We start from the raw sequence: 24,859 nt of genomic DNA, 5'->3' as shown, positions 1-24,859 counted from the left end.
TGACACGCATTTACTTCAACGATAACCGCGTGATCTACAGATGTTTAATTTGATGTACCAAAAAGACAGAGTTAAAGACGACACTCACTAAATAATAATATATTTATATTAACAATATATTCAAAAGTCTAACCTCAAAAAAGGGAAGCACTGTGCATGATTTCATCTTCACTTGTTCACCGACAGAGTATGACAGGATTATTCTTGCATTAAGAATGAATGACGAGTCATTAACCACCGCACTAACTCTCTGCTTCTCTCACGTTTGTCTCTTTTTTTTTTTTTGCTCCAGGACAATCACAGGAGCTCAGTCCAATGGATGCACCTGAGGACACGGCGACTTCTCCGTCACCCTGCCCGACCTGCTCCACTGTTTGTCCGCAGGACGCCGCTCTCTGAGACATGGATGCACGCTGACGCTCCCACACCCAACTCCCTGCAACACTATGGTGAAAGTATATGCCAGCAAGAACAATCTCTGTAACATTATCCGCCTCTCCATCCACCGCCCATCTTCCTCGGGAAGTCAGTCTTCCAATCAGCAAAGTATCTGGGCTCTGCATGAGCCGTCAATATTTATGAAGAGACACTGAGCCAAAGTTGCCGATACTGTGTTTTTCCTGCTATTTAGGGAATTTATCAACCTGGAGGCGAGTCGTGCCCATTCAAAGTATAGCAGTATGGTGGTATAGGGATGCCCACCATTTCCTCATGATCACCACTCCATGCGCGTCACCTCTCCTCTGAGCTCCGTGGCCCCCTCACCCTGCGCCGGACCTCGCTCCAAACACTCCCCCAGCCTGCCATGCTCCTCCAGGCCGTGTTACTGTTGCTCCTGCACTGTGTGGCCTCCACTCTAGGCCAGTACGAACTGTGCAAATCCCTGGTGAGCACGGATGAGGGCTCAGTGTGGGAGCATTACGCGTGCCAGCCCAAACCCGCGTCCATGAAAGACTACATGCGGATCAAGGTAGATCCATCCGGAATCACGTGTGGAAACCCCCCGGAGAGGTTTTGCACTCTGGTGAGTTCCTGCAGCTGAATAAGCATACTTTTTGTATTCTTCAATTATTCACTTTAAAATATAAACATATCATGGATTATATTAAATATATATATATATATATATATATATATATATATATATACATATATATATATATGTATGTAATGTAAACACGTTTCATGTGATGTGTGCAGAAAAAAAATGCATTTAATTTATAGTTACGAGCATAAAAAGCAACATGATTTTGGGAATCACAGTTGTGCTAGTGTGACGATATATAAAAAGTAGTGACAGATAAATGGTCAACTTCAAATCAGAGGAGGATTCACACTAAAAAAGCCTCAGAGATCTAAAAAAGGATGATGTAGTGTAAATGTAATAACTTGGCGTGGCTGTTAACACCCTCAGAGAGCTCTGGAGGTGTTGTTTACATTAATGTGGACTCGGCATTAATTGGATCCGGTTTGATTTGGGCTTTAGAGGACCTCACATTTCCTCTGGTTAAATAGCAGGACCTTTTAGTTCCAAGGACACTGAAGGGTGAGCGGGAGGAAAACTCATTAAAATGTCTGCCACAGCAATATTTAACACACACTTAAGCCTGCAGGCTAGTTCCCATCCCAGTTAATGTAGGTGTAATAATTTGAAACAAGGGTTATAAAATCATTGTAATCCTGAGAAGACTGCAATTAAGCTTCACCCTGCGTCTTCTGAGGAAAGTTTTATATTTGACAGCGAGCGAGCGTCCATATCCGCTCATTGAGTTGGCAATTACAGAAGGTGCTGAAACTCATCGTGAGCTTAAATTTCACAAGTGTTTAAGTCTGTCTACATCACATCACATGAATCAATCACACTGTGTTGTTAATTAGCTGTTTGTGTTACTTAAGATTTGTTATGTGAAAACAGATGTTACAAACAATCCTCCTCTCCAGTCTCCTGCCCTTCCTCTCACTGAGACTGATAAAAGTAGTTAGGGTCATCTGACAGGAGCAGGAAAGGATATTGTGCTCGTTGGATACCTAATGGTTAATGATTTGTTTAATGTAGAGGTAGCGGAAACCACTGTCGTCTTCAGAAAGCTTCTCCGATGACTTCTCTTGAGAGGGTAGACGGACGGAGGCAAAGAAAAGGGGGGGGTGTAGAAAGTGAAGAGAGAGGCTTGCTGCCATAACGTATTGACGTCTGCCCCCTAATGGCCCTGGCCTGGAAACTTCTATAACTATGTTTCTGAGTGAGCAATGATGAAATATTGATGGGCTCCTTAATGGGCTTCCTTACAAGGGTTGGCCAGCCTTGCTCCATCCAAAGGATCCAGGGTTTGCTGCCCAGCTGACGGGAGCGAAAGAAAGCGAGGTATACAGGGTGGGACAGGAAGGAGTCTGGTCTTAGTCAGCACTTTGAAATCGGACAGCGTCTTTATAGTGGAAAGTTTGGGTTCCTCTCAGGTCATTGGTGGCTGTGGGGATTGAACCAGGCACCATAGTGCACCAGCTAGGGATTTAGAGAGTAAAGAAGCAGTGAGATGAAAGTTTACTATAGAGAGGGAATGGATGTCAGACTCAAAGTCCAATATAATGAGTAAGCAGGGCAGGTTTAAAGGTGCGGGTTGTAACTTTTGGAGAATTGTTTTGTTGCTTTATGTTGTTATTATTCCGCCTGTTTGTATGCTGCATATTTAATCTGAAGACAGGCTCTGTCCAGCAAACCTGTTAGGCCCGACTGAGGGAGCATTTGTTTGTATGCACTCGCAGTGCAGGGGCAAGAAAAGTTAATCCCATCCATCTGCAGAACTGTAGAAGTGACTTGTGAACATTTTTGTGGGCACTTTTTTTTCAGTCATATTCCAACCTGTTAATATTGCTTCATTAGGGCAATGTTGCCCCCCCCCCCCCCCCCATCTGTCTTGATGTAAAATGAATCACTTCCTGTGTGCAGGGCGGGAATGTCGCAGTGTGACATAAGATCTATACACCACTATACGGAGAAACGCAGAGAGAGTCGCGTGGAGCTGATGGGCTTAATCAGCACTGTGTGAACTCTTTGTGACTTGGTTTGATTTGGTTTAAATGTAACAGATTTTAAATTTACACATGACAGTTTTAAGTCTAATTTAAAACACCTTTGGTACAACAATAGTAACCTATATTCTTTGCATGTAAAAAAAACTTTAAATCTCTACATTAGCTAGTGAAGCAACATTCCAACTTCTCAGGTTTAAATCATTTGAACACACTTCACTTCAGCAGAGAATCAAGGTTTTCAGCATCGTCTCTTCCTCTCTCCTCTGGACACACCGGTGAGGTAGTGGTAAAGGGTTATTGGTATACAGATCATTTATTTTCAGGCAAGCTGCAATTTTCCCCCTCTTCCTCTTGCCCCCGGATTTTGGCAGCTTTACAGAAAAGCCGACTTCTTATCTAATTGGTGTACATTTACATTCACTCACTCATTCGGCAATCCCATAAGTGAAGGGAAAGTCAGGGCACTGAAAAAAAAAAGACTGCATCACCCGGCGCGCAGAGCTGCTCATCCTTAATAAGACTTGAGACATACTGCGGAAGATGCAAAATAATCCCCCCCTCCTTCTCTCCCCTATGAGTGCTACAGTGTGTTACTAAAAAAAAAACTATGGGAGAATTTAGTTTTGGGGGTTCTGACGTGGAGGCATAATGAAGCTTCCCCTGCTTGCATTGGTTTACAGTAGTTTTGGTCTCTCCATCTCCACAGGGATGCATTTCTTCTACTCTATTTATCACTCTTGCTCCCAGGGAATGCAGCATCTTTTCTCCTCAGCCAAACAGGCCAGCACGTTGGCTTCTTTAAACATAACGGGCTTCCAGCACTTTGACAAAGGCGCTACTGTCACGAGCGCTGCGTTAGGAGCTTCTGTAGTTTCTTTGTAGTTTCTTTTTATGCTAGCTACTATAGTCTTAGCTTGCAGTTGAGGATGATGGAGTAAGGAGGGGGGGTGGGGGGGTGGGTGAGGCAGTGTGTTGCAGAGGGGGATAGCTAATGATGAGGGAGAGGTGAGGAAGATCCAAGCTTAGCTAAGCAGAAAGATGAAATCAGACCACGGTTCCACAGTACACACTGTGTCGATGTGAAAACGCTGCATTCAAAAAAAGGCTCTGCTGTTTTTGGTTTTGAACAGAAACCTTCAATCAATCGTCTCCCTTGAGGACGAGAACAGAGAGGAGCCAAATGCAAATGGGATGCGTGCACGTGTGCAGGAATGTACGGTGTGCGGTGACACTAAACAGGGAGCAGAAGGCGTGTGAAGCATGTGCACGGCGCACAGTAGTATGTCCAAGAAAGACAGAACACACACACACACACACATCTTCCTGTTCAACAACACATTTGCCCATTTTAGAAAGAAGAAATCAGCCAGCTCTAAAAATAGACCTGAGAAGGGAGAGAAACGGCGCAGCAGCGGAAGGGGAGCATGCAGGAAGAGGAGTAAATGGCAGCTGGTAGTGTGAATCAGTGCTTCTCAGACTGGGCCTATGCCCATACCTCATACTCCCTGCCTGGTGTAGTCCTACCACATCCAACTGCCCAGTGGTGAGGCATCAAGGCCGCCCAAAAGGGCCACCCACACCCAGCAGTGGGCCGTTGCTGATGCACCTCGCTGGTGTAAGAGATAGCTCAGGTGAACGTGGACTCACAGCACGAGCAGGTCTGATAGTGTCGGACATACTTAACAAAGAGACAGAGACGGGAGGGAACGAAACAGACAACCACAGTAAAGTGACAAAGAGAGACCAAAGGAGGAGGTGAATGCTATGGTGATGTAATGGCGTGGCTTGTTTCCCCATAAGGACACAGATGAAAGTGATCAGTGAGTGTTTAGATGCGTTGGCAGAAACAGGAGGACAGTTATAAGTGAGATTTATCCCCGACTCAGGTGATTCTAAGAGGGATTGACTGCAGTGGCTGAGACAGCGCGAGGTGAACTCGGGAAGCCGCCATGTTGCACCAGTCGGGATCACAGGACCGACAGCTGGTTTGCTGATACAGGTCATATGTATTGTTCGCTTTTGACTACAGTTCATGACAGCGCTTCAGTCGCAGAGATGAGAGCATAGAGGACAGGAAACAGGAAGTCGTCCCATGGCAGCCTCTGTATATATTTGAGATTATTTCTGCTGAAGTGTTTTTGTGCAATGGCACAATTCTCACTGCCACACTATGTCAACAACAATGGGTTAGGGGGAAAAGGACATGATTCTTTCCAAAAATACTTTTTGAAATACTTTCCTGCAAAGATTTCCAAGGGAATACATTGTGTTTACTTTTGGTCCGGCTCAAAAGCAAATGTTTGAGATGATGATTCTGATAATTTAAAGTTTGTGAGAGAAACTTGTGCTCTTTGCCCCGAGTGATGTTCTTACTAGAGTTCAAATTACCCAAGACATCTGTACTATCGGAGGTAGATACAATGTATCATGACCAAGGAACGACAAGGATTCTTCTTCAGTAACAAGTATGGAGAAATACCAGAGAGAATACCAGCGTTTTTCCTTAAACACCGTCAAACCAGTCCAGACACTCAAAGGGAAATTGCACTGATTTTACACATCAAAGTGTTTTTTTTTATAGACCTGCATGTGTGAAGAAACTCGTATAGAGCCGTGTGAAGCTCAATAATAACTGATACCGTCAGTTGCCTTAAGTGTTGTCACGGGAGTCAGAGCCACAGACAAAAACATTAAAAAATAATAATAAAAAAAAGTTTAGTGTGGGATTAGAAAGAAGTGAGTGTCAGCCAGATTTCTGTAAGTAACACTAGCTCAAAGCTATACATTTGTAACTATGATCGCAGAGTTTCTGACTGAACATTGACAATAACGGCAGAAAAAAAAACAAAAAAAAAAAACAGTATCGCTGGTTCATGCTAGGTCATGCCAAATCACTGTGACAAAATCATAATATAAAAAGCTCTGACGCACATCTCCAATCAATTGTCTCCAAGATTAAAGTCAAACTTCATAAACTCTGCGTCTGCCTTTATATAAATGGCCTCTCCTTTATGATTAGTTTAGATTCAACAACAGACCTCAATAAAAAAAGCTTTTACCTGAATTCAGTAACAATAACTCTCTCTGATATTTTGTTTGTACAGTGCACTTACTAATGTCTGGGCAGTAATTCAATAACGACATACATTTCTTCAACTGTACATAACACAGGTTCAATAAACAGCGATATGATGTTTATGCATTGTACAAACACATTTGGAGGTATAACACATGTAATCGCTTTCAAAGTTTTACCTCAGATTTGTGAAATGTTTCTGGGTTACACAGGTGTTTGTTTGTTTTCTGCCCTTAAAGCGTCTACAACCACAATTTTTCACATTTATTACACGTTTTTAAAAGCAAAAAAATCTGCCTTTAATCATTTGACTAAACTACTGATATTGACTAATTTTGTGATAAGCTTTGTAACTATTTTGTCCAGCCCGAGCTTAATCATGTAATGGCCCAACTACGGTGATGGTGACCATGCAAACTGTGGCCTCTCTCTCTCTTCTGGAGCAGCGTCTCGTCCCCCGCTCTGTCCTCCTCTTCTTCTCCAAAAGAATCATTCATTCCCCCGTTAACATTTACTTTGGCTTGCAGACACACACACACACACACACGCAGACACATTTACACTTGTCAACTGCTGCTTAGTGAGCAAGACATTTTACAGCTCGTGAATTCTTAGTGTTTGAGGTCATAAAAATCAAAAGGCAGATTTATAATTTACACATGTAGGCACACACCAAAATACACACACATACTGTACAGTGCAAACACTGGCACAGACACACACACACAAACACACACACAATGAATCTTCACGGGATAACAAGAACCTCCAGTATGATGGAAAAACATTCCAACATAATAAAAGATTAACGTTATAAGTGAAAAAGCAATATCCCTTCCTCTTCCCCTCTGTGGCCTTTTTAATGGGAAGGTCATTTCATTTGATGTTTCACCAAAACAAAATAAATTGTATTCTCTGAGTGTGCGTCCTTACCTTTATTCCCCTTGCTGGCAATATAACTTAGAAACTTATATAAGGGGAGGAAGAAATAAAGAGAGGCGATGACTGAAAAAAGTTTCGGGGGACGGGAAACGGTCATAAAAGCAAGAGGGAGGGACGGGACAACAAGGAGAGCACAGTTTTCTTTGTGCTTTATGCCTGCATAAATGCATTATGGCAGCTTTATATATCCATAAGCAACCAGTAAGTGCTTCGTTACTGCCATTGTGTTCAAAAAACCTTGAAATATACGACTTGTAAAGCGACAATGATTTTTCGGTTCACAGAGTCTCAAAAATCAAACGAGGTAGCCCGTGCTTGTGGCCGCACAGCGAGGCAACACTATCACACTTGAGAAGTTATTAATGAGATGTTTCCAATGGCATTGTTGCACCGCAAGTGATAACAAGGAAGTAACTCATGGCTGTGGGGCATCATGGTGGCCGTTGTCGTGGAGACGGGATTCCGGCGAGAATAATTGCTGGAGGGGCTTAGCGGCGCGGGCCACCTGCCGCAGCAGTTGGCTCAGGCTCTGTATGTGTGTGTTTGTGTGTCTGTCTGTCTGTGTGGAAGTGTGAGCGAGCGAGAGTGTGTTTACATGGAACAGATACACTGGTGCGGGGCAGAGTAGTGGCAGCGGACAGAGCGGGATAAGGAGGACAGGGCACACAAAGGGCTTAAACATAAATCTCTCAGGAGGGATCAAAATCATCAAGCCTATGTAATGTCACAGCACATACATGTCACCTCTACTGCGGCTACAACTCAGAAGGTCAGAGCAGAGAGATGAAGAGCAGCTTTTGGTCTCAACAAAGTGACGTGAGCGAGTCAACAAAAATGATCATATTGATCTCTCCTCCTTTAATGTTTAATTCAAACTGCAGCTGGAACGATATGGACAAAAGCGTTATCATGAAGAGTCATTTTTGCTCCTGAGTGAATGTTGAATAAAGCAGTTAATTGTGATTTTAAACTTCTTCATGGACAGTGACACATTTCACAAATCTGAGGCGTAACATTCACATAGTGTCGCTATAAATTGGACCATTTGATATTGATAATGAAGAAAACATGTGTTGTTGTTATTGAGTTACTGGCGAGCCCTACCTTCTACACACACACACACACACACACACGCAGTCTCAAACACACACTTCCCGGAGCAAGCCTGCCGTTTCCACTGTGTATGGAACAATGTGATCATTTTCAATAGGATTTGTAGGTTTTGGCTCACTCCAAGAACGACAGACGACTAATCCAGTCTTGTTTATGTAGACTGTGTCTGTCGTAAGGTCATGGGACGCCACGATAGAGAGCACAGAAGCAGCAGGGCCACTACACTTAACTACAGAGCAGCTTTTGAATAAAACCAGCTTCTCACTTTCAACTACACCCCCCTGCCCACTTATCTAATTATTATTATCTTTCCTGGTTGCACTTGCTTATGAGTATTGTAGATTATCATCCTAAGCGTGTTTGCACAGACAGTGATCTCTATCCGAGTCAGTGCAAGGGAGATAATTGTGTTATCCAATACTCTGTGTCATTCTGGTGAAGAAAGAGATAGATTATGTGCAGTTTTTGGTATAAAGATACTATAGTTTCACTGCACATGCATAATGGTCATGTATAGGCTCTTCTGTGCCGTACAGCTTCCCTCAGCAAAGGCTCAGGCTTTGCTTATGTTTGGAGTTTTCTCTCCTCTCTGTGTTGTCACCATATATCAGATGATTTATAATCGCGGCCTTGCAGGATTGTAACTTTTGCCTTTGTTATTAGATCACTACAGTGGGTTTGAGTGACTGCCCCCTTTCCCTAGGTACAGCCCAATGACTCTATTCAAAAGGCGGTAACGTCGGCAGATGCTGCTCCTTGGCAAAAGACGTGGAGGAAAAAAAGTGAACGACTGCAAAGAAGCGGTGACACATGATCCGAGCTTGCACAGTATATTGATATGATGCAGTATTGCTTTCACGTTAGAGCTTAGATCATAAAGAAGAAACTGCTGTTTGAGGTGATACTCCATCCAAAATCCTCTACAGGCATTAGAGTACTGCATACGCCGCATTTTTCTCTTTAACTTGAACTCAGCTAGACTAACCCAGTCTTACCAAAACCAGACCCAGGCTCCACTGAGTTTGTGTCACTTTTACCATGGTAACTGCTCGTTCTCCCTCGGCTCAGCCAACAAGACCAAATCCAACTAGGGATGAACAAATAATCACATCCAAATCAAATGAGAGGTGTCCTGCTATGGTCTGCGGTCGGCTCATAGCATAACCAACACTCACACCGCACACCCCTACTCATGACACGCCCCATTTATAATCCCATATCCTAATCCTAACCCTAATTGTCAGGGAGTGTGGCGTGAGCGGCGCGTGTGCAGCGAGTATATGAGCAGCTGTATATGAGTGAACCAAAATCACCATTTGAAAACAACGCTATTAGCAAATCGCAAAGGCTGCAGTTAAATCACGACATTATTGATTGTTCTGTGTTCAATGACACTTAATGTAATTTATAAATAAACAACTCATATATTTTAGTTCTCATCATTTTGATAGGGTCACATGTGGGAATGCTCCATGTCCTTTGAAATTCTATAATAAAGTTAATATTGTTCTGTTGCTTGACTCAAAACATATAACGCATATCAGAAAAATTGGAATTAGGTACTTTTCCCAAAACATTCAGACCAATTTCAAAATATTTGTCTGAACCCAAACCCATCAGGTTGGGTATCCAAGCTCAAATAGGTAAACAACTCACTGGAAAATTATAAAAACATCCAAAGAAAGACTTTAAATGACTTTTTGTTCATCTACATTCTCTGAGCCTGCACCACATAATATACACAGCTGTATTTGTGTGCAATACGGCTGAATACACAACTTGCAATCCATTCATTATGCACAACTCTCATTAGCAAGCACATGTGGGATTGCACATGTACAAGAGCTCGCCTCCTGCTGATGACATCAACCATTTTCCATCAAGCGTAGAAGTACAAACTATTTACAGCTAACTTTTAGGTCTCCCCCCCGAGTGTTTGCTGGTTGGACTATCACTTAAATGTCACCATGATCTAATTCTGCTATGCTGAACTAAAGCACTGGCAACACTTCATTACATTAATGTGTAATTCCAGTATCTCAGTCATGGCTTTAATTTAATTAATGGTTAAATAGGCAGTCATTATGGTTAGTTAATTTCCTGCATCACTCTAATAAGAGGATAAATGAAGCTGCAAAAAATCACATCCTTTTTAAATTGCTGCCGTTTCCATTCGCATTAAAACTAAAATGTTATGAGTATAATGACAAAGAGGTGAACACACACACACTCCAGTCATTGAAAATGGTCATTTAAAAAAAATGCTGGGGTAATATAACTAATTTAGGTTTGGGTGGTTGTAGCCTAATATTATCATTTGATTTGATTGATTATTACTCTTCAAGTGTCTCATCTTCTTTAGTGTTAATCTCTGCTGTCTTCCATTGCACACCTTAGTGATGTGCCCAAACCACTACTTCTTCTTCCACATCAATCAAGTGTGTACTCAGCAATGTTTCAACTAAATTCTTTACATTAGTATTTTGCTGTTATTATTTGCTGATGAACAGGTTTCCTTATTATTTAACCCAGACTTATTCACATTCATAGTTTAAATAAGTAAAATATTGAAGTGTTGTTGAGGAGGTGCTTCACAGCAAGAAGGTTGCTGTTTTGGATGCCGGTTCAACTAAGGACCTTTCTGTGTGGAATTTGCATGTTCTCTGTGTGTAGGTAGGTTCTATTTGGGTACTCAAGGCTTCATCCCACAATCTGAATAAATGCCAACGAGACCCTCAAGTGGAGGATAAAACTGTTGAAAATGAGTGATAATATGGTTCTCGGTCCAGGGTGCTTGTATCTCACCTGGTTGTAGCAGAAGCCTGAAGAGCAGTGAGTCCTCTCCAGTAGTCGCGGTTCAGTTCTGACCTCAGTGCTTTGCTGCATGTCATCTCTGACACAAGCTCGCCTCCTTTCACGTAAACTGTGCCGTGTCTAATAAAAGCAAGAAAAGCCTTGGTAAAATAGCTTGGAAAACATTCTCTCCCTCTCTCTCCTTGGCCATAATAATGTTCGCTGAGGATTCATGTTAAGCACAAGTTAAACACTATGTAACTATGTAGATACATAGTGTGTAGTAAAACGTAGTGTGCAAAATTGTAAAATGCAACAAGCTACATGTTTTTGTCATATGTGGGTCAAATGTTTTAAAGTGTGTGCCTTCCTCAAGGACTATTTATACCACTTCTTTGTCCTTTGTACAATAATACTAAAACAAAATCCCCAAAATTCTAAAAATATTCTTACTGCTGTCAACGTAATTAGCATCGTATTACCAATAAGGCATTACTGGTCACATACTTAAACTCTACGGTTAGAAGTAATATAAGACAGACACAATAATAAGAGCAAAAAAAGGAAAGGAGAGGAAGCCTGAGAGGAGGGAGGAGGTGGAGGTGTAAAAAAAGAAAGAAAAAAAACAAGATATTTATACTCTGCACTCCATCAAGAGCTTGTTAAGCACAATGCAGTAAAATCCAGAAATCCATTGGACTCCCAATAAATGAAATAATAATAACATAAGTTACTGCAAGAGAATAGAAAACACAGGTGGAGGCTGGGAACAAGTGAAAGCTCCACGGGGATCCGCAGCTAATTATTCGTCTAAATAAAATTTACCTCCTACATTTAAAGGTTTTTTTTCGAAATATTGAACAGATAAAAAAAATAGCTTTATTGTGTAAGAAATGACAGCTTTGGGACTTGGATTTTAGACTGTAATGCTGCGACTACATTATATACAGTAAAATACATTAAAAAAAGAAGTCAGTGGCTGTGTAAATGAATACTTTTGATATGATTTCAGACAATAATGAGCCCTGATCAGATAAATTAGTGCATTATTTGTGTGATACTATCTACCAGGTGAGATGACCGTGTGGATCTTTGGGTTTTCTTTGTGTATATTATATAATATAATATTAAAACTCTGAGGTGATGCAGATGTAAGACAGCTGTTGGCTTACAACAGTGAGCTACATCAGTGAGACTAAAATGTCTGAAAATGTGTCAACATGAGCAGGTACAGGAAACTGGAGTGATGGATTCTGGGACCTGGAAATAGAAACTAAATTTAGATGAAGGGCCATGAAAACTTTTGATAAAAAGTTATGGGCAGAACAAACACCACCCCCTCAGGCGTCTGTCAAAAAACATTGGACATTGCAACAATATCTGCTCACAGCATTATTTGCTTTAATATTTCCCTGTTTGCATGACTTTGATAAAGTCAGAGAAAGTTCATGTTCCTGTTTATTACAGAAAAAGTCAGCAGTGTCTTCAATCACGGTGGCTTTATTTTTACATTTAAGCAAAACTTTAACGACAGCATAATTGCTTCTAATCCTTGTACTTGATTGGATGTTAAGATGTTTTTAATTTATGTGATTACTTTGATTATAAAGCACTTTGTGGTTTTATGTCTGTCAAAGGTGCCATACAAATAAACTTCACTGACTTGTTTTCATACTCAACTGGAAGACCAGTTAATTACATACAGTATTATGTCTCGGGACAAGGTTAGAGGTACAGGAACAAAGGTTTTCTCTCACATGGATATTTGGGATTATTTTAATTTTGAGGGAAAGGACAATGTGTGGCGTGAGATCTCTGCACAGAGAGGGATCGAGAGGCAGGTGGAGAAAGGCCTGCGGCTCCCTGCGGTACGTGTGAATAATCCCGTTGACTTGTGAGTCGAGCAGAGAAACCATGGCTTGAAAGTCTTGGCATCCCTAAAAGAGAGGGATCAATTCTCTGGAGTTAAAAGTGCAGCAGCACTCTGCTGTCTATGCAAAGACAGTGATGATGCATGATCCTCTTGACCTTCACACTTCCTGTTGTGTTGTTATTTGGCAAGTTTCCTTTAAAGCTCTCTGTCCCTCTGTGCCCTTGGTCAGGAGTTAAAGTTACTTCTCATTTAGAAAAAAACACGATGTAGGTGTTTTGGAGAAGAACTAGACTGCACAAAAGTATACACACATCTTTTGGCTCAATCCCATTTCACCCATTTCCCCTGACCACCGAGCCCCACCCCTCTGTTTTGCGCGTTCACACGTAGGTGTAGTGTGACCAGATCATTGTTGAGGTCGAGGGGGGAGTGAAGTGTAAGGGCATATAGCCCTTCAAACTAAGATTTTTCAGTGGCAAACTTTGAACAGAGTGCAATGACATTTTCCCCAGATGAAGCAATTCCAAGGAATCTAATGTTACTGTGATAAAGCTGGCACTGGATGACCAGCTTTTTTTTCTCCAGAAAAACAAGGAGCAGCTGCTTATGACGTTTTACTTTCTGGAAGTGTCAAATATCCTCGGGGTAGATTTTAACCACTACTTCTTTTAAATAAGAGCCATGGGGCAGAGGAAGTTTACAGTTTTTTGACCATGTATAATGGTTTGTTATACTATATTTTGACTGAATAATTGTTTTGAGTTTGATCATGGAATTTTTTTTTACCGGTGTGGCCTTTTTTGATTGCCAAAAAAGACAGGGCAATTACATTATGCTTAACATTTGGTGTTACAGAAAGTCCTACAGGCTGCATTAATGGGTGGTTGATGCGTTGGTCATTTTACGGACCAAAACACCAAACCAAAACATAAACACTACGCGGTCCACAAATGATGGCATGTCATGGTCATTCTATGACTTAATATAATGAATGACTTACTGTACATATAGCAGCTTTAAAACCTGACTGATTGTACTTCTCTGTGTCCATCTCTATTTTAGGAGAATCCATACCTGTGCAGTGATGAGTGCGATGCCTCTAACCCAGACTTGGCTCATCCTCCTCAGCTGATGCAGGATCGTGAACGCAACGGCCTAATCACTTACTGGCAGACGGTCACATGGAGACGCCACCCAGAGCCCCTGCTGGCTAACATTACTATGTCTTGGAACAAGAGTCTGGAGCTCACAGATGACGCCCTGATCACCTTTGAGTACGGTCGTCCCACTATCATGGTGCTGGATAAATCCATGGACCATGGGCGCTCCTGGCAGCCCTACCAGTTCTATGCTGACGACTGTCTGGACGCCTTCAACATGCCACCCAAGCGTGTGCGTGACCTTTCACCTGCCAACATCACAAAGGTCATCTGCACTGAGCAGTACTCGCGTTGGGTCGGTTCCAAGAATGACAAGAATGTTAAGTTTGAGGTGCGGGCACGCTTTGCTGTGTTTGCCGGAGCTCGGCTACAGAACATGGACAATCTGTACACTCGCATGGAAAGTATGAAGGGATTGAAGGACTTCTTCACCTTCACCAACCTTAGGTTGAGGCTTCTCAGGCCGGCCCTTGGAGGCACATATGTCCAGAGAGACAACCTGCTCAAGTACTTCTATGCCATCTCAAACATCGAGGTACCAGCCAGGTGAGGGTCAATGTTGCCTTGACAATTAAAATAATAACTACCATTAAAAGCACCATATTTACACAAAGAATACCCACAACGACTACTGGAAAAACACTTGAACTGCAAAATTAGGAAATAGGAGCTACATTGTTCAGTTAAATCAATAAATGTGCATTGACAGAATCAGGGAAAAAAACATTTTTTAACCACTTAGTTGTTAAAAGCTCATGCATTTATCACCTACCCATTAGCGGCCATTTCAAAAAGATAATGCTCCAACTGTTTAACACATACTCTGCTCCAATAAAGATGAAATAAACAGCCCACAATTTTACAAACTGCTTAGTGGAGCCTTTATGTGATATTTAAAGTTTTTGGATAGTATCAGATTTTAGATTTTTGTTTTTCCGATATCCGATTCAGTGATTGTGACCGGTGTGAATAATTCTCCCATGAAATGTTTAAATAGCTTTTCAATATATGTCACACCCTGTGGGTCTAGTTTGATTGACACTTAATACTAAACATTAGAAGGGGCTGTCTTTCTCATGAATTAAAATGCCATGTGATAGTGCATTCCCTAAAATTATGTAGAACACAAATCACATTTTACTCACTTGTTCAGTTGAACAAGAATCACTGACATGAATTATGCAAAAGTTTTTTCTTGGCAGAAATATATCCCGCAATTATATTTAGTCCGTTAACATGGCTCCAGTTACACATCAGTAACATGAGATGTGTCCTGTATGCATCTATATAGTTTGAGTATTCTTGCCTCCATATGCCGGAGTATCACTTGTGTCTTTCATTACACTTAAACATGACAGATAAAAGAAAACCACCTGGTGGTGAACATAACCCTCTGCTCTGACATGCATGCACAGATACACACGTAGCTACTGTGATCCGAGGACGTTTAAAATGACCCTTTCTCTCTCAGCGTGGGTCTTGGTCTGCCTGTCACTGGCCTGTGAGGACAGTGATTAATGACAGAAACATACGGCCTCGGTGGTCTTAGCGTAAACCGCCATCCACACTTTGCCAGGGAGCTGGAACCCCTTACATGGCAACTTTATGACAGTGAAGGATGCTCAGGCCGTCACGCGCCCTGCTTAGCATCAACAAGCCATCTCTCCTACCTTTCAGAATTATTATTCCAATCAATACGGCAGGCTGACATTTGAATGGTATTTAACATCCTCGTTGGGATGGCCTGGAATAGAGGAGGGAGGCAAACTTTGTGTGCGCGTGTGTGTGTGTGTGTGTGTGTGTGTGTGTGAGAGAGTCAGAGAGAGAGAGAGAGAGAGGAGAAGGGGAAAGTGAAAATGAGCGGAGCATCAGCCGATGTGGGTGTGTGTGGAGTCAGGGTATGGGGGATGTTTGATGAAGTCCTGAGTGGATGCTGACACAGCACACACACACACACACACAGACACACACAAGCCCTCTGGCACTGGGTAAAAGGCCTGCAGGTACAGTATTGATCACAGCCACTTTTCAGGCTGAGCACAGCATCAGAAGCGCCTTTAATACAGGAATCTGGCTATATTGCCATTAAGAAGACCCCTCCTTATGTCAACTTTGTTTTGTTTACACTGAAACACACGAGCCGCCATATTGCGACCGTGGTGATTATAGACAGCATGCCTGTATTCAAGAATCAGAGGCATGACGAGTAACTCGACAGCATCTGCGCCGCCATGACGGCTGTCTGTTTTACACTGCTATTGATTCAGCTCTTTGACTGCGTCTCCTGCCAGCATAAAAACAAAATAACAATGTCTCTATTTCCATATTCATATCCTTAATGCAGAACAGTGAGATGGAAAGTGCAACATTCTTGCCCGGAATATGCTAAGGGTTCAGGAGAGATCAGGCCAAGTACCTTGGAGATGCAACATTCCATCACAGCTGGAAAAATTTCACCCATCCCAGTTTGAAATATTTGTGCTCCTTTCCTTTGTTTTGCAGTCTGCAAATGGCCCACATGTAAGAATTTATCAACTAAATTCCCTGAATCCCTGCTGTGCCACATTGCCTGAAACACCCCCTATAGGGCTGGTGGCTGCGTGGTGGCAGCTGGCGATAGTGTCAATATGTGCTGGATCTGGTAACAGAGGACCCAAATTTAGCTCTGTGGAGATGACTGAGGCCAGTCCATCTTCCGCCCCGGCCACCCTCACCTCCCGTAACATAATCACTAATCAATAAGTTATTCTGGGCAGCCAGCAGGAGTATTAGGTGATAGTGATGGGGGGTCCTCAACAGTACAGTACAATCAGGAGTGTCTGATGCTTATGGCTCGGAAATTGATTTTGGGGTCGAGATGATTAGTCAATGTTCCCTGGACAAAAGGCTAAGCTATTTCATCTCATCTCATCTGGCCTTAGTAACATATTGGGATTTCCAATGCTTAAAATTTGAATAATGAATATTCCACTCTGCTGGTGCTCCAGCGGGGACGGCGCACCGAAATGGGTTTTATATGATCAAGACCGAGTGGCAGTGTAGTGCAGGTCACCAAGGTAATGAGATATGCTAGTGTTATCGATGGAGAGAGGGCTGTAGTCACTTCCTGGCTGTATTGTATATCCCCAGGCCTTTAGCTATGGCTCTCCATCTGAACCCAGTTAAAAGTAATTATTATTAGTTAACTGTACTTAATGATCTGTGCCCGGACAGTGAGAGAAAAACAAGCCCTTTCCCCATAAGCTAATTTAAGATGTTAGCTCTAAGGGATAGGTCTGTTTTAACTGACGTTGCAGTGGCAGAGTGACTGGCAGGAGTCAAAAGAGCTGGTGCAGGTATGCGGGAAGCCAGGTAGTCAGGCCCAAATACTGCTGCTTTATCAATAAATATGTAACCTGATAGGCCAGTAAGTGCAAACGCAGGCATGCGATGTTTGATGGGAGGGAGATTGTAAGTTTAGATTTGTGGACGTGATGAAAACACTCAGCAAACTGGATCGCGGGGCAAGTTGTGAGAGGACATTTATAGTAGAGGGCAGCCAGAGGTGGAGCAGGAATCAAGAAGTTGGTACAAAAACAAGAAAGTCAAAAAGAGTACTGGAGGAAAAGTCAAATTAGACAGAGCTGATAGAATATTATTCTAATATTGAGCCTCACTCACTTTGTGCAGCAAAGTTTTCTTCCAAGGTTAACTGTAATGAGCTACAGTACCAACTACAATATACACTCTAAGCCAAGGTGTTTGGGGTTTTAAAAAGCCTCGGGCTTTATGCTCATTTTACAGGCGATATTCGAGACTTGGATGTGGCCATTTCCATATCACTGATGTGACATGTGAAAGTCATCTCCAACCATCAAAGATAGAGTAGCAAAGCCTCAACTCTATCATCATTTACATCAGTGAAATCATATTCACCAGGAAGCTTCACTCATGAGCGCAGATCTCAAATTCTCCCTCAGTCATTGGACCTCTCTCTCTCTCTCTCTCTCTCTCTCTCTCTCTCTCTCTCGTGCCTCCGTCTCATCTGTCAGGAACCCTGCTGGATTGTGAGGCATGGACTATAGCGGGCCTTGGCTTGCTTGTAGTCCACATGGATTAGATGTGGGGTCATGGACTAGGCCTTTTTAATGAAATAAGCAGCAGGTTGTACTGTGGGTCTTTATAATGGAATAAAGGAAAGGCAGTAAGCTCAGGAAGAGCCAACTAAGTGGATTAGAGCAAAGATGGAGAGGGAGGAGATGGAGCATTGGTTTTCTCTCCTGGCTGGTTATCTCTCCACCATCAGGTCCTCTTCTCACAGACATCTGAATTTGATTTGATTGGCTGATGGGCAAAGAATGACATTTAAAGAAAGAGAAGTATGTGTTGTCTATTTTTCTACGGCAGTCAGCAGAAGAAAGGGTTAAGAACACAGTAATAGGCTTTTTTGCTTTTTCAAGTCAGCTTGAATGGAGAATGGTCTCATTCGCTAGTTTCAGGTCTTTTTTAAGTTATGTTCCCATTTAGATGAAAACATACAATAAAGCACAGCACACATGAGTGGACACCAGCGTGATTGACAGCTGGTAACCTCAATATTGCACCGTTCTAATAACTTATATCAAGGCTACAAAATGGGACACCACATTTTCAAAAGCAACATCACTTCCAATGCCTCGTGCCCATGGGAATTTTGGAGGGAATGAGTTTGAGAATAGTGAGGCTATTTTGCCAATTATGGTCAAAATTCTTGACCACAGAATAGAATTGCTACCATACACAAACTATATTGTAAAAAATAACAAACAAGGAGTCAGACATTAGGCCGAACGCTAACACTAACCAAGTTTGACTGCACCAAATTCATTAAGTAGATTATGTTTAAGTGAGGTCTAAGAAGGTGAACCAACTGGAAACAACAAAGTTACCACACCCACGTCCCGATAGTGACACACTCACCAGTCATGAAAATGAGTTAAGAACAGTCCTGGCAGAAAACAAGCCATATGAATATAAATGATATTCAGATTTTTTTTTGTTAACATGGTCATGTTGTTTCATATCTGTTTGGCTCATTTGTCTGTGTGTGTGTGTGTGCGTGTGCTTCTCTCAATGCCATCTTGGCCCCCCGCTGACACAGCTACTGTACTTCCAGACATTGAAGAATAATTAAGGGGAAGTAAAGTGATGATATCTCTCTTCCTGCTTTATTATGTTTCACAGTAAAGCTGAGTGAAAGAAAACTGCACACAGCAACAGCTGAAACATAAAGCTTAACAGTCAGAGCCGATCAATTACACAATAAGAACTAAATTGCCATATAAACTACAGACTTACTCATTAAAACTTGAAAATCACAACTCTCCAATAACCCTGATCTGTACTGGCAGTCACATCGCTTCCTGAGGGATTGACTAATTAGACCCTGAACGGCTTACGTTGGCTAAATCCAGCTGTTACAAAGGTTTTTACTTGTAGTGGAAGCATGAATGAGGATGACAGAGCAGATAGAGAAAAATCTCTGTGGCCTCGAGGCTTGTCCGTCTTCTCCAGCGGAGAACAAGGCAGTACACATGCTTCTCCTCTGCTCCCCTTTCGGAGCCTTCGGTCATTTTGTGTATTGATTATTCACGAAGGGTGACTTTGACTTTGAAAGCTGTCACTACTATTTTTGAATCACACCAAAGTTTTCTTTTGTGTCCTTTGCAGAGTGAAGGTGAGAGGATGGGAGGTATAAGCCAGGATCAGGGGGAGAGGGAGAGAAAGAAAAGAGGGAGGCAGATGATGGATTAACTCCTAGTTTCATGGGACTAGCGGTGGTGTGTGATTTTGTGATGAATGATGGGAGGTGTGATGCTCTGTAAATATTATCCTCCAGTTCGCGCGGCCACCGCTGAGCAGTCTCTCCACGTTGTCTCTCCATATTTTCCACCCACAGTTGAAAATCTTTTCTGTTTCATGAGGAAAACCACTTTGCACGCGAAAATAACTACTTATACCTCCCATGCTGGTTGCGAGAAGAGAAAAATAGTGGCGGCTCATGTGTCGCACAGTATGTTGTGTGGCCCCTCCCACCACACTCAGACTCCACCCCTCCGAGTTATCTCCCTCCGAGGCAGCCGAGCCTCAGAAAACAGATCACTTTTTAAATCATTCATGAGAACTCTCCAGAAAAGAAGGGCATGCAGAAAGCTGAGGGACTGCAATGAGGAATGTGTGATTGTTCCTCTCATATGCGATGATTTATGACACAATGGATGTAACTGATTTGATAATCACAGTTTATTTCCCCTCAGAAGAGCAGAGAGTTAACGTCAGCAATTTTGCCAGTTTTCCTTTCATTCCCCTTCTTTTGTTTCACATGAATGTCTTTTTCCCCCATCCCCACCCTCTCCGATAGATTTTTCTTTTCCTCCTGCACCTTTCCCACCCCTCCTCTTACTCATCCCATAAATATTCTTTTAAATTCACAAATACAATAAAGAATTCTCCCCACCAGTGCCTGCACTGTGCCTTACCGAGCATCTGGCGAGAGGGGAATCTCTTGATACCGCAAGCGTGCTTTAAAGCTGAAAAGCATGCTGGGAATTGTAAGTGGGAGAACACGAGGTAGAGGGAGTGTGTCCTTGGAAAGATGGTTTGTTCTCAGTCAGCCACATCAATTAGCATAGCATTATTACTGGCATGGTGAGTTCAAAGCAAACCTGTGTCTTTACTGCGGGACTGTCGCGGTCATTACGAGACATGATTGAGCGCGAAAAAGACAACGCAAGAATTGGAGTGCGAAAAATTGCAAGATTAAATGAGTCCATGTTGACGAGAGACGCGGGTTCTCAAACTGTGATCGGTTGGTTTTTGATGTTAAGATACTGTAACATAGGAGTCGTCCTGTCATTAAGGGACAGAATCTTGCAAGTTTTTATTCCAAAAAAACTGTCCGACCACAGGTTTGGTGAATTATATGAAGAAAATCTTCAGCTGTACTGTATAGATGGTACATAAAAAGTGGCCATAGTCATAGACCGGAAAAAGATCCTACCTCTGAATTGACGTATAATAGCAGTCAACATTTTCCTGTGGAGTTAATGGTCTCAATCACTACTTTTAGGTCTTCTTCAATAGCACAAAACAAATTAGGTTTTTCCATTTTGTGACAATTGGACACCATGTCATTGACAGCTGGTATCGTCCAACAGAAAAAAACAAAAAAAAAATAGTGCAAGTCCATCCATCCATCTTCTACCACGGTGCCAGTCTCAGCTGATAATAGTCGGGGTACACCCTGGACAGGTTGCCAGTCCATCACAGGGCCACATATGGAGACAAACAACCATTCACTCTCACACTTAATTTAGAGTGTCCAATGTACCTAAATAACTACTACGGATGAACACAATGAGGAAGTCCTAATCCACTTTGTGCCCAGATTGGCAGCTGTGTGGAGCAGAGAAGAGAGCCAGGTCTTGACCTTCTCTCTCTCTCTACATCTCAGTCTTGACATAGCAGCAGCATATTTCAGTCACCTTCCATGTGAACAACACGGTAAATGCTAACCCAGGAAAGAAAGTGATATACTGCCATACTTTCAAGACAGCACTCTGAGACAGCAAAACACAGTGTACCAGATCAACCTTTTTGATGGCCATGTTTTAATTGTGTTCAGACATTTTATGGTAACGTGTTGCATGATTAATTGATTCATCAAAAAAAATAATTGCCCGTATCACGGGGTCATTTTGACTCTGTATCGCCGTATGAGTTGTTTAAAGTCATATGAAGTTCAGCACACTTGAAAGAGATAAAGACAGATGCATATAGCATCCCCTACCCATCCTAATGCGTTTCAAATGGAGTGAACTAATATGATGAATTATTTTGTGATTGACTATAGCAGCCCCTGATCTAATTGTTTTCAGACCTATGCTTTAATATCCATCAATTAATTTGCCGGTTACTAAACGCAGTCAGTTTATAAGAAGTGAGCAGAGTCCAGAGGTCGTTTCATTAATTGTTTAATAAACAGGTGAATCAACTTTCTGAACCATTTCATCACCCCACTAACTCAGCTATACGGACATTATTAAGGAAAATATAATTATTGCATAAATGAATCATTTTCCGCTCAGAGCACTGTTAAACACCGTCCTTTCAGTTTTTTTTTTTTTTCACAAAGACCCCAGGTTTTAGTCCTTGTACTAATTGTCTTGCTAACTGCACTGGTGGGGTTTGAAGCCCTCCTTTCCTACTTTCCTCCTCTCTTCCACTCCCCTCCTCTGGCCCGGGGCTGGGGATAGCTCTCGCCTCACTATATGACTAATGATGTTCCTTCTGTCTCAAGGTTTTAGCAGGATAATTATATTAACCCTTGTCCTCTGGCTGATCCCTGCTCAGCTCTTCTTCCCCAGGCATCCTCCCTTTCACGCTCTCCCTGGAATTAGACTCTCATGCACACATGCGTATGCAAGAATGCGAAGTGTGTATTTTGTTCTTGATGGGGTGTGTGTGTGTGTGTGTGTGTATGTCTGCAGGTATGTGTGTCAAGTAGTGGTGACTTTTAGGATACCTTTTCCACAGGAGTTTAGCATTTAAATTAGAGGACACAATAAGAAACAGGAGCAGGTATGTAGATGCAGTTGCGATTGTGTGAAAAACTGAGCACATGAGCGGAGATGGATAAAGGGTACAGGTTTAAAAATGTGTTATTTTACAATCACATCCAGTCGTTAGGGGGTTTAAAAGTCTCACTGTCTCAGGGAGAACTTCCAGATATCCAGAGTATTTTTGCTTCTTCATTCCAAAGGATTCTTTTATTCTAATATGCACAAAAACACAGACAAAAGATCCTACAAACATCCATACAGCCGTAGGGGGTGTGACAACTCTGTGGGGGGGTGCAGCATAACAGGAAGAACCTCCCACCAAACCCCATGTACAGTAGCTTCAGAGTTTTCAGTTTCTTCATCACTTTTTATTCATCCCTTTGCCTCCCACCTCCCTGTACCTCTTCTTTATTCATATCTCAAGTAACGTATAGTAAAGACCCCCCCAAATTGCACCCAATTTCCTCCCTCCCTAGGTGTAAGTCTCTGCTATATAGTGTTTATTAAAGCATATTCAGCAGCAGCAAGCACTCTGTGGGGAGGCCACACTCTAATATCCTGCACAGTTACACAGCGATCTCAGGACGATCGCAGGAAAGGCCAGCAGTCCTTAGCTGCAAGGAGCCTAACGATGCCGTGACGCGGCTGCTTCAGTAAAACAGTGTCAGCCATTCTGCACCTTCATGCTGCATCATTCTGCATGAATATTACAATGCTGCCGTGCAGAGTCTTAAATTACCACCCGCCAAGAGCCAAATGCCAGTAAAATATGTCTTGTGTGGATGAATTAATGAGGGTCACCCATCACAGTGGTCAGTGATGTTTGACAGTGCATCTGTTTATGGGTGATAAAACTCAGCATATGTTGTGTTTTTGGATATTAAATGCCATTTTTTTTTTTTTTTAAACAGATACATGCACTAATTAAGATCTGACCAATATGAAGCCTTAGCGAGGCCATTAAAGTACACAGCTTTAAATTATATGACTTGCATCTGCCTGTGTTTCTATTTTGGTCCAGTGAAAGTAGCACAAACATGAGTTTGAATTATTCCTACATGTGTTCATTATGACACAATTTTTACAAATATGCAACGTTATCAGGCTGTATTTTTTTTTCTTACACAGCTTGGTGTATGCAGTGTAGACTGTTTTTTAAAAAAAAAACAACAACAACACACAAAAACAGATGGAACTAGTAATTGTCCACGAACACACGTGTGTGCTTTACCTACAACGTCTCTGTGTCTCCAGTGCTGTGATGTCCTTACAGTACAAACACGGTATATTTAAAGTGAATTCAGACACGCTGCACATTAAGCCGCACCGAAGAGGAGCACATAAATCAACATACTCTGCTTGGTTGCAGCAGACTGGCTCACAGATATAATCAGCACATTTTAACAAGTCAGGTGATCTGCAAACAAATACAAGAAATCGCTTTGTAAAATAAGGACGACGCACAAACGGCTAAGTAAACAAGAAAGTTATTTACAAATTGGGTCTTATCCTCATACGCATGCAGCAGATCAGTGGAAACAGCCAGTGTGACAAAATCCTTTGAAAGCTGTAAATTAATTACCCCCGCAGTTTGAAAGGCCAGCAAAAATGCTAAGTTTCACACAGCTGGCATGTAACCCGCACCTGAACATATTAATATAGAGCGAACACACAAAGAGAGGGAGTTTCTGCTAGACTCATGAGAATGGTCCACCGAGGTCTGGACTAGAGAACAAGATGTGCCCATGTAGGCTGTATTATTTAGTCATTTGGTCCTGTGCATAAAGTATACTTACTTCACAGAGCAGGTAGCTCAAAGTGGACCCGACTTCGCCTGCTGCTCTTTACATGACCCAACCCGGCCAATCAGAGGGCTGCGCTCAGATCTGAATGCCAGCTAAGCAGCACGCAACAGCCATTTACTGTATCCTGTGTAAATAATTCACTCAAACGCTTAGTCTCATACAGCCTCCCCCAACCCTCTCTCTCTCTCTCTCTCTCTCTCTCTCACTGTGTGTGTGTCTTCCATCTCTGTATCCACCCCTCTATCTAGTGCATGATCCCAAAGTCAAAGTCACACTATTTTACACAGAGAAAACTGTGCTAATATAATGAATCATCTCATATACTCACACCAGGGAGCTCACACTGTGCACTGCACAGGAGATACACACACACACACACACACACACTCACTCAGTACAAACCCATGGTATGGATTTCAAAGTCAGTCAAGGTCATTACTGCACTTTGAATCATTTAAGATTTCTTCCTGTTGGACATTTTTGATATT

General features: G+C 42.2%; 1 protein-coding gene across 1 annotated transcript in view; it reads left to right on the top strand.

Annotated features, from left to right (window-relative positions):
* LOC131446475 (filaggrin-2-like) overlaps positions 1-24,859 on the top strand; it is a 52,572-nt gene that overhangs the window by 1,280 nt on the left and 26,433 nt on the right. Inside the window, exons 2-3 of the mRNA XM_058617721.1 lie at positions 293-1,024; positions 13,890-14,533. Of these exons, the coding sequence (XP_058473704.1) occupies positions 806-1,024; positions 13,890-14,533 (863 nt within the window). The 5' untranslated portion in view covers positions 293-805. The remainder of the gene's footprint in view (positions 1-292; positions 1,025-13,889; positions 14,534-24,859) is intronic.

This window comes from Solea solea, chromosome 19 (genome assembly GCF_958295425.1).
Source record: "Solea solea chromosome 19, fSolSol10.1, whole genome shotgun sequence".
NCBI lineage: Eukaryota > Metazoa > Chordata > Actinopteri > Pleuronectiformes > Soleidae > Solea > Solea solea.
The sequence above is the reverse complement of the archived record's forward strand: the minus strand, read 5'-3'. Positions and strand labels throughout refer to the sequence as shown.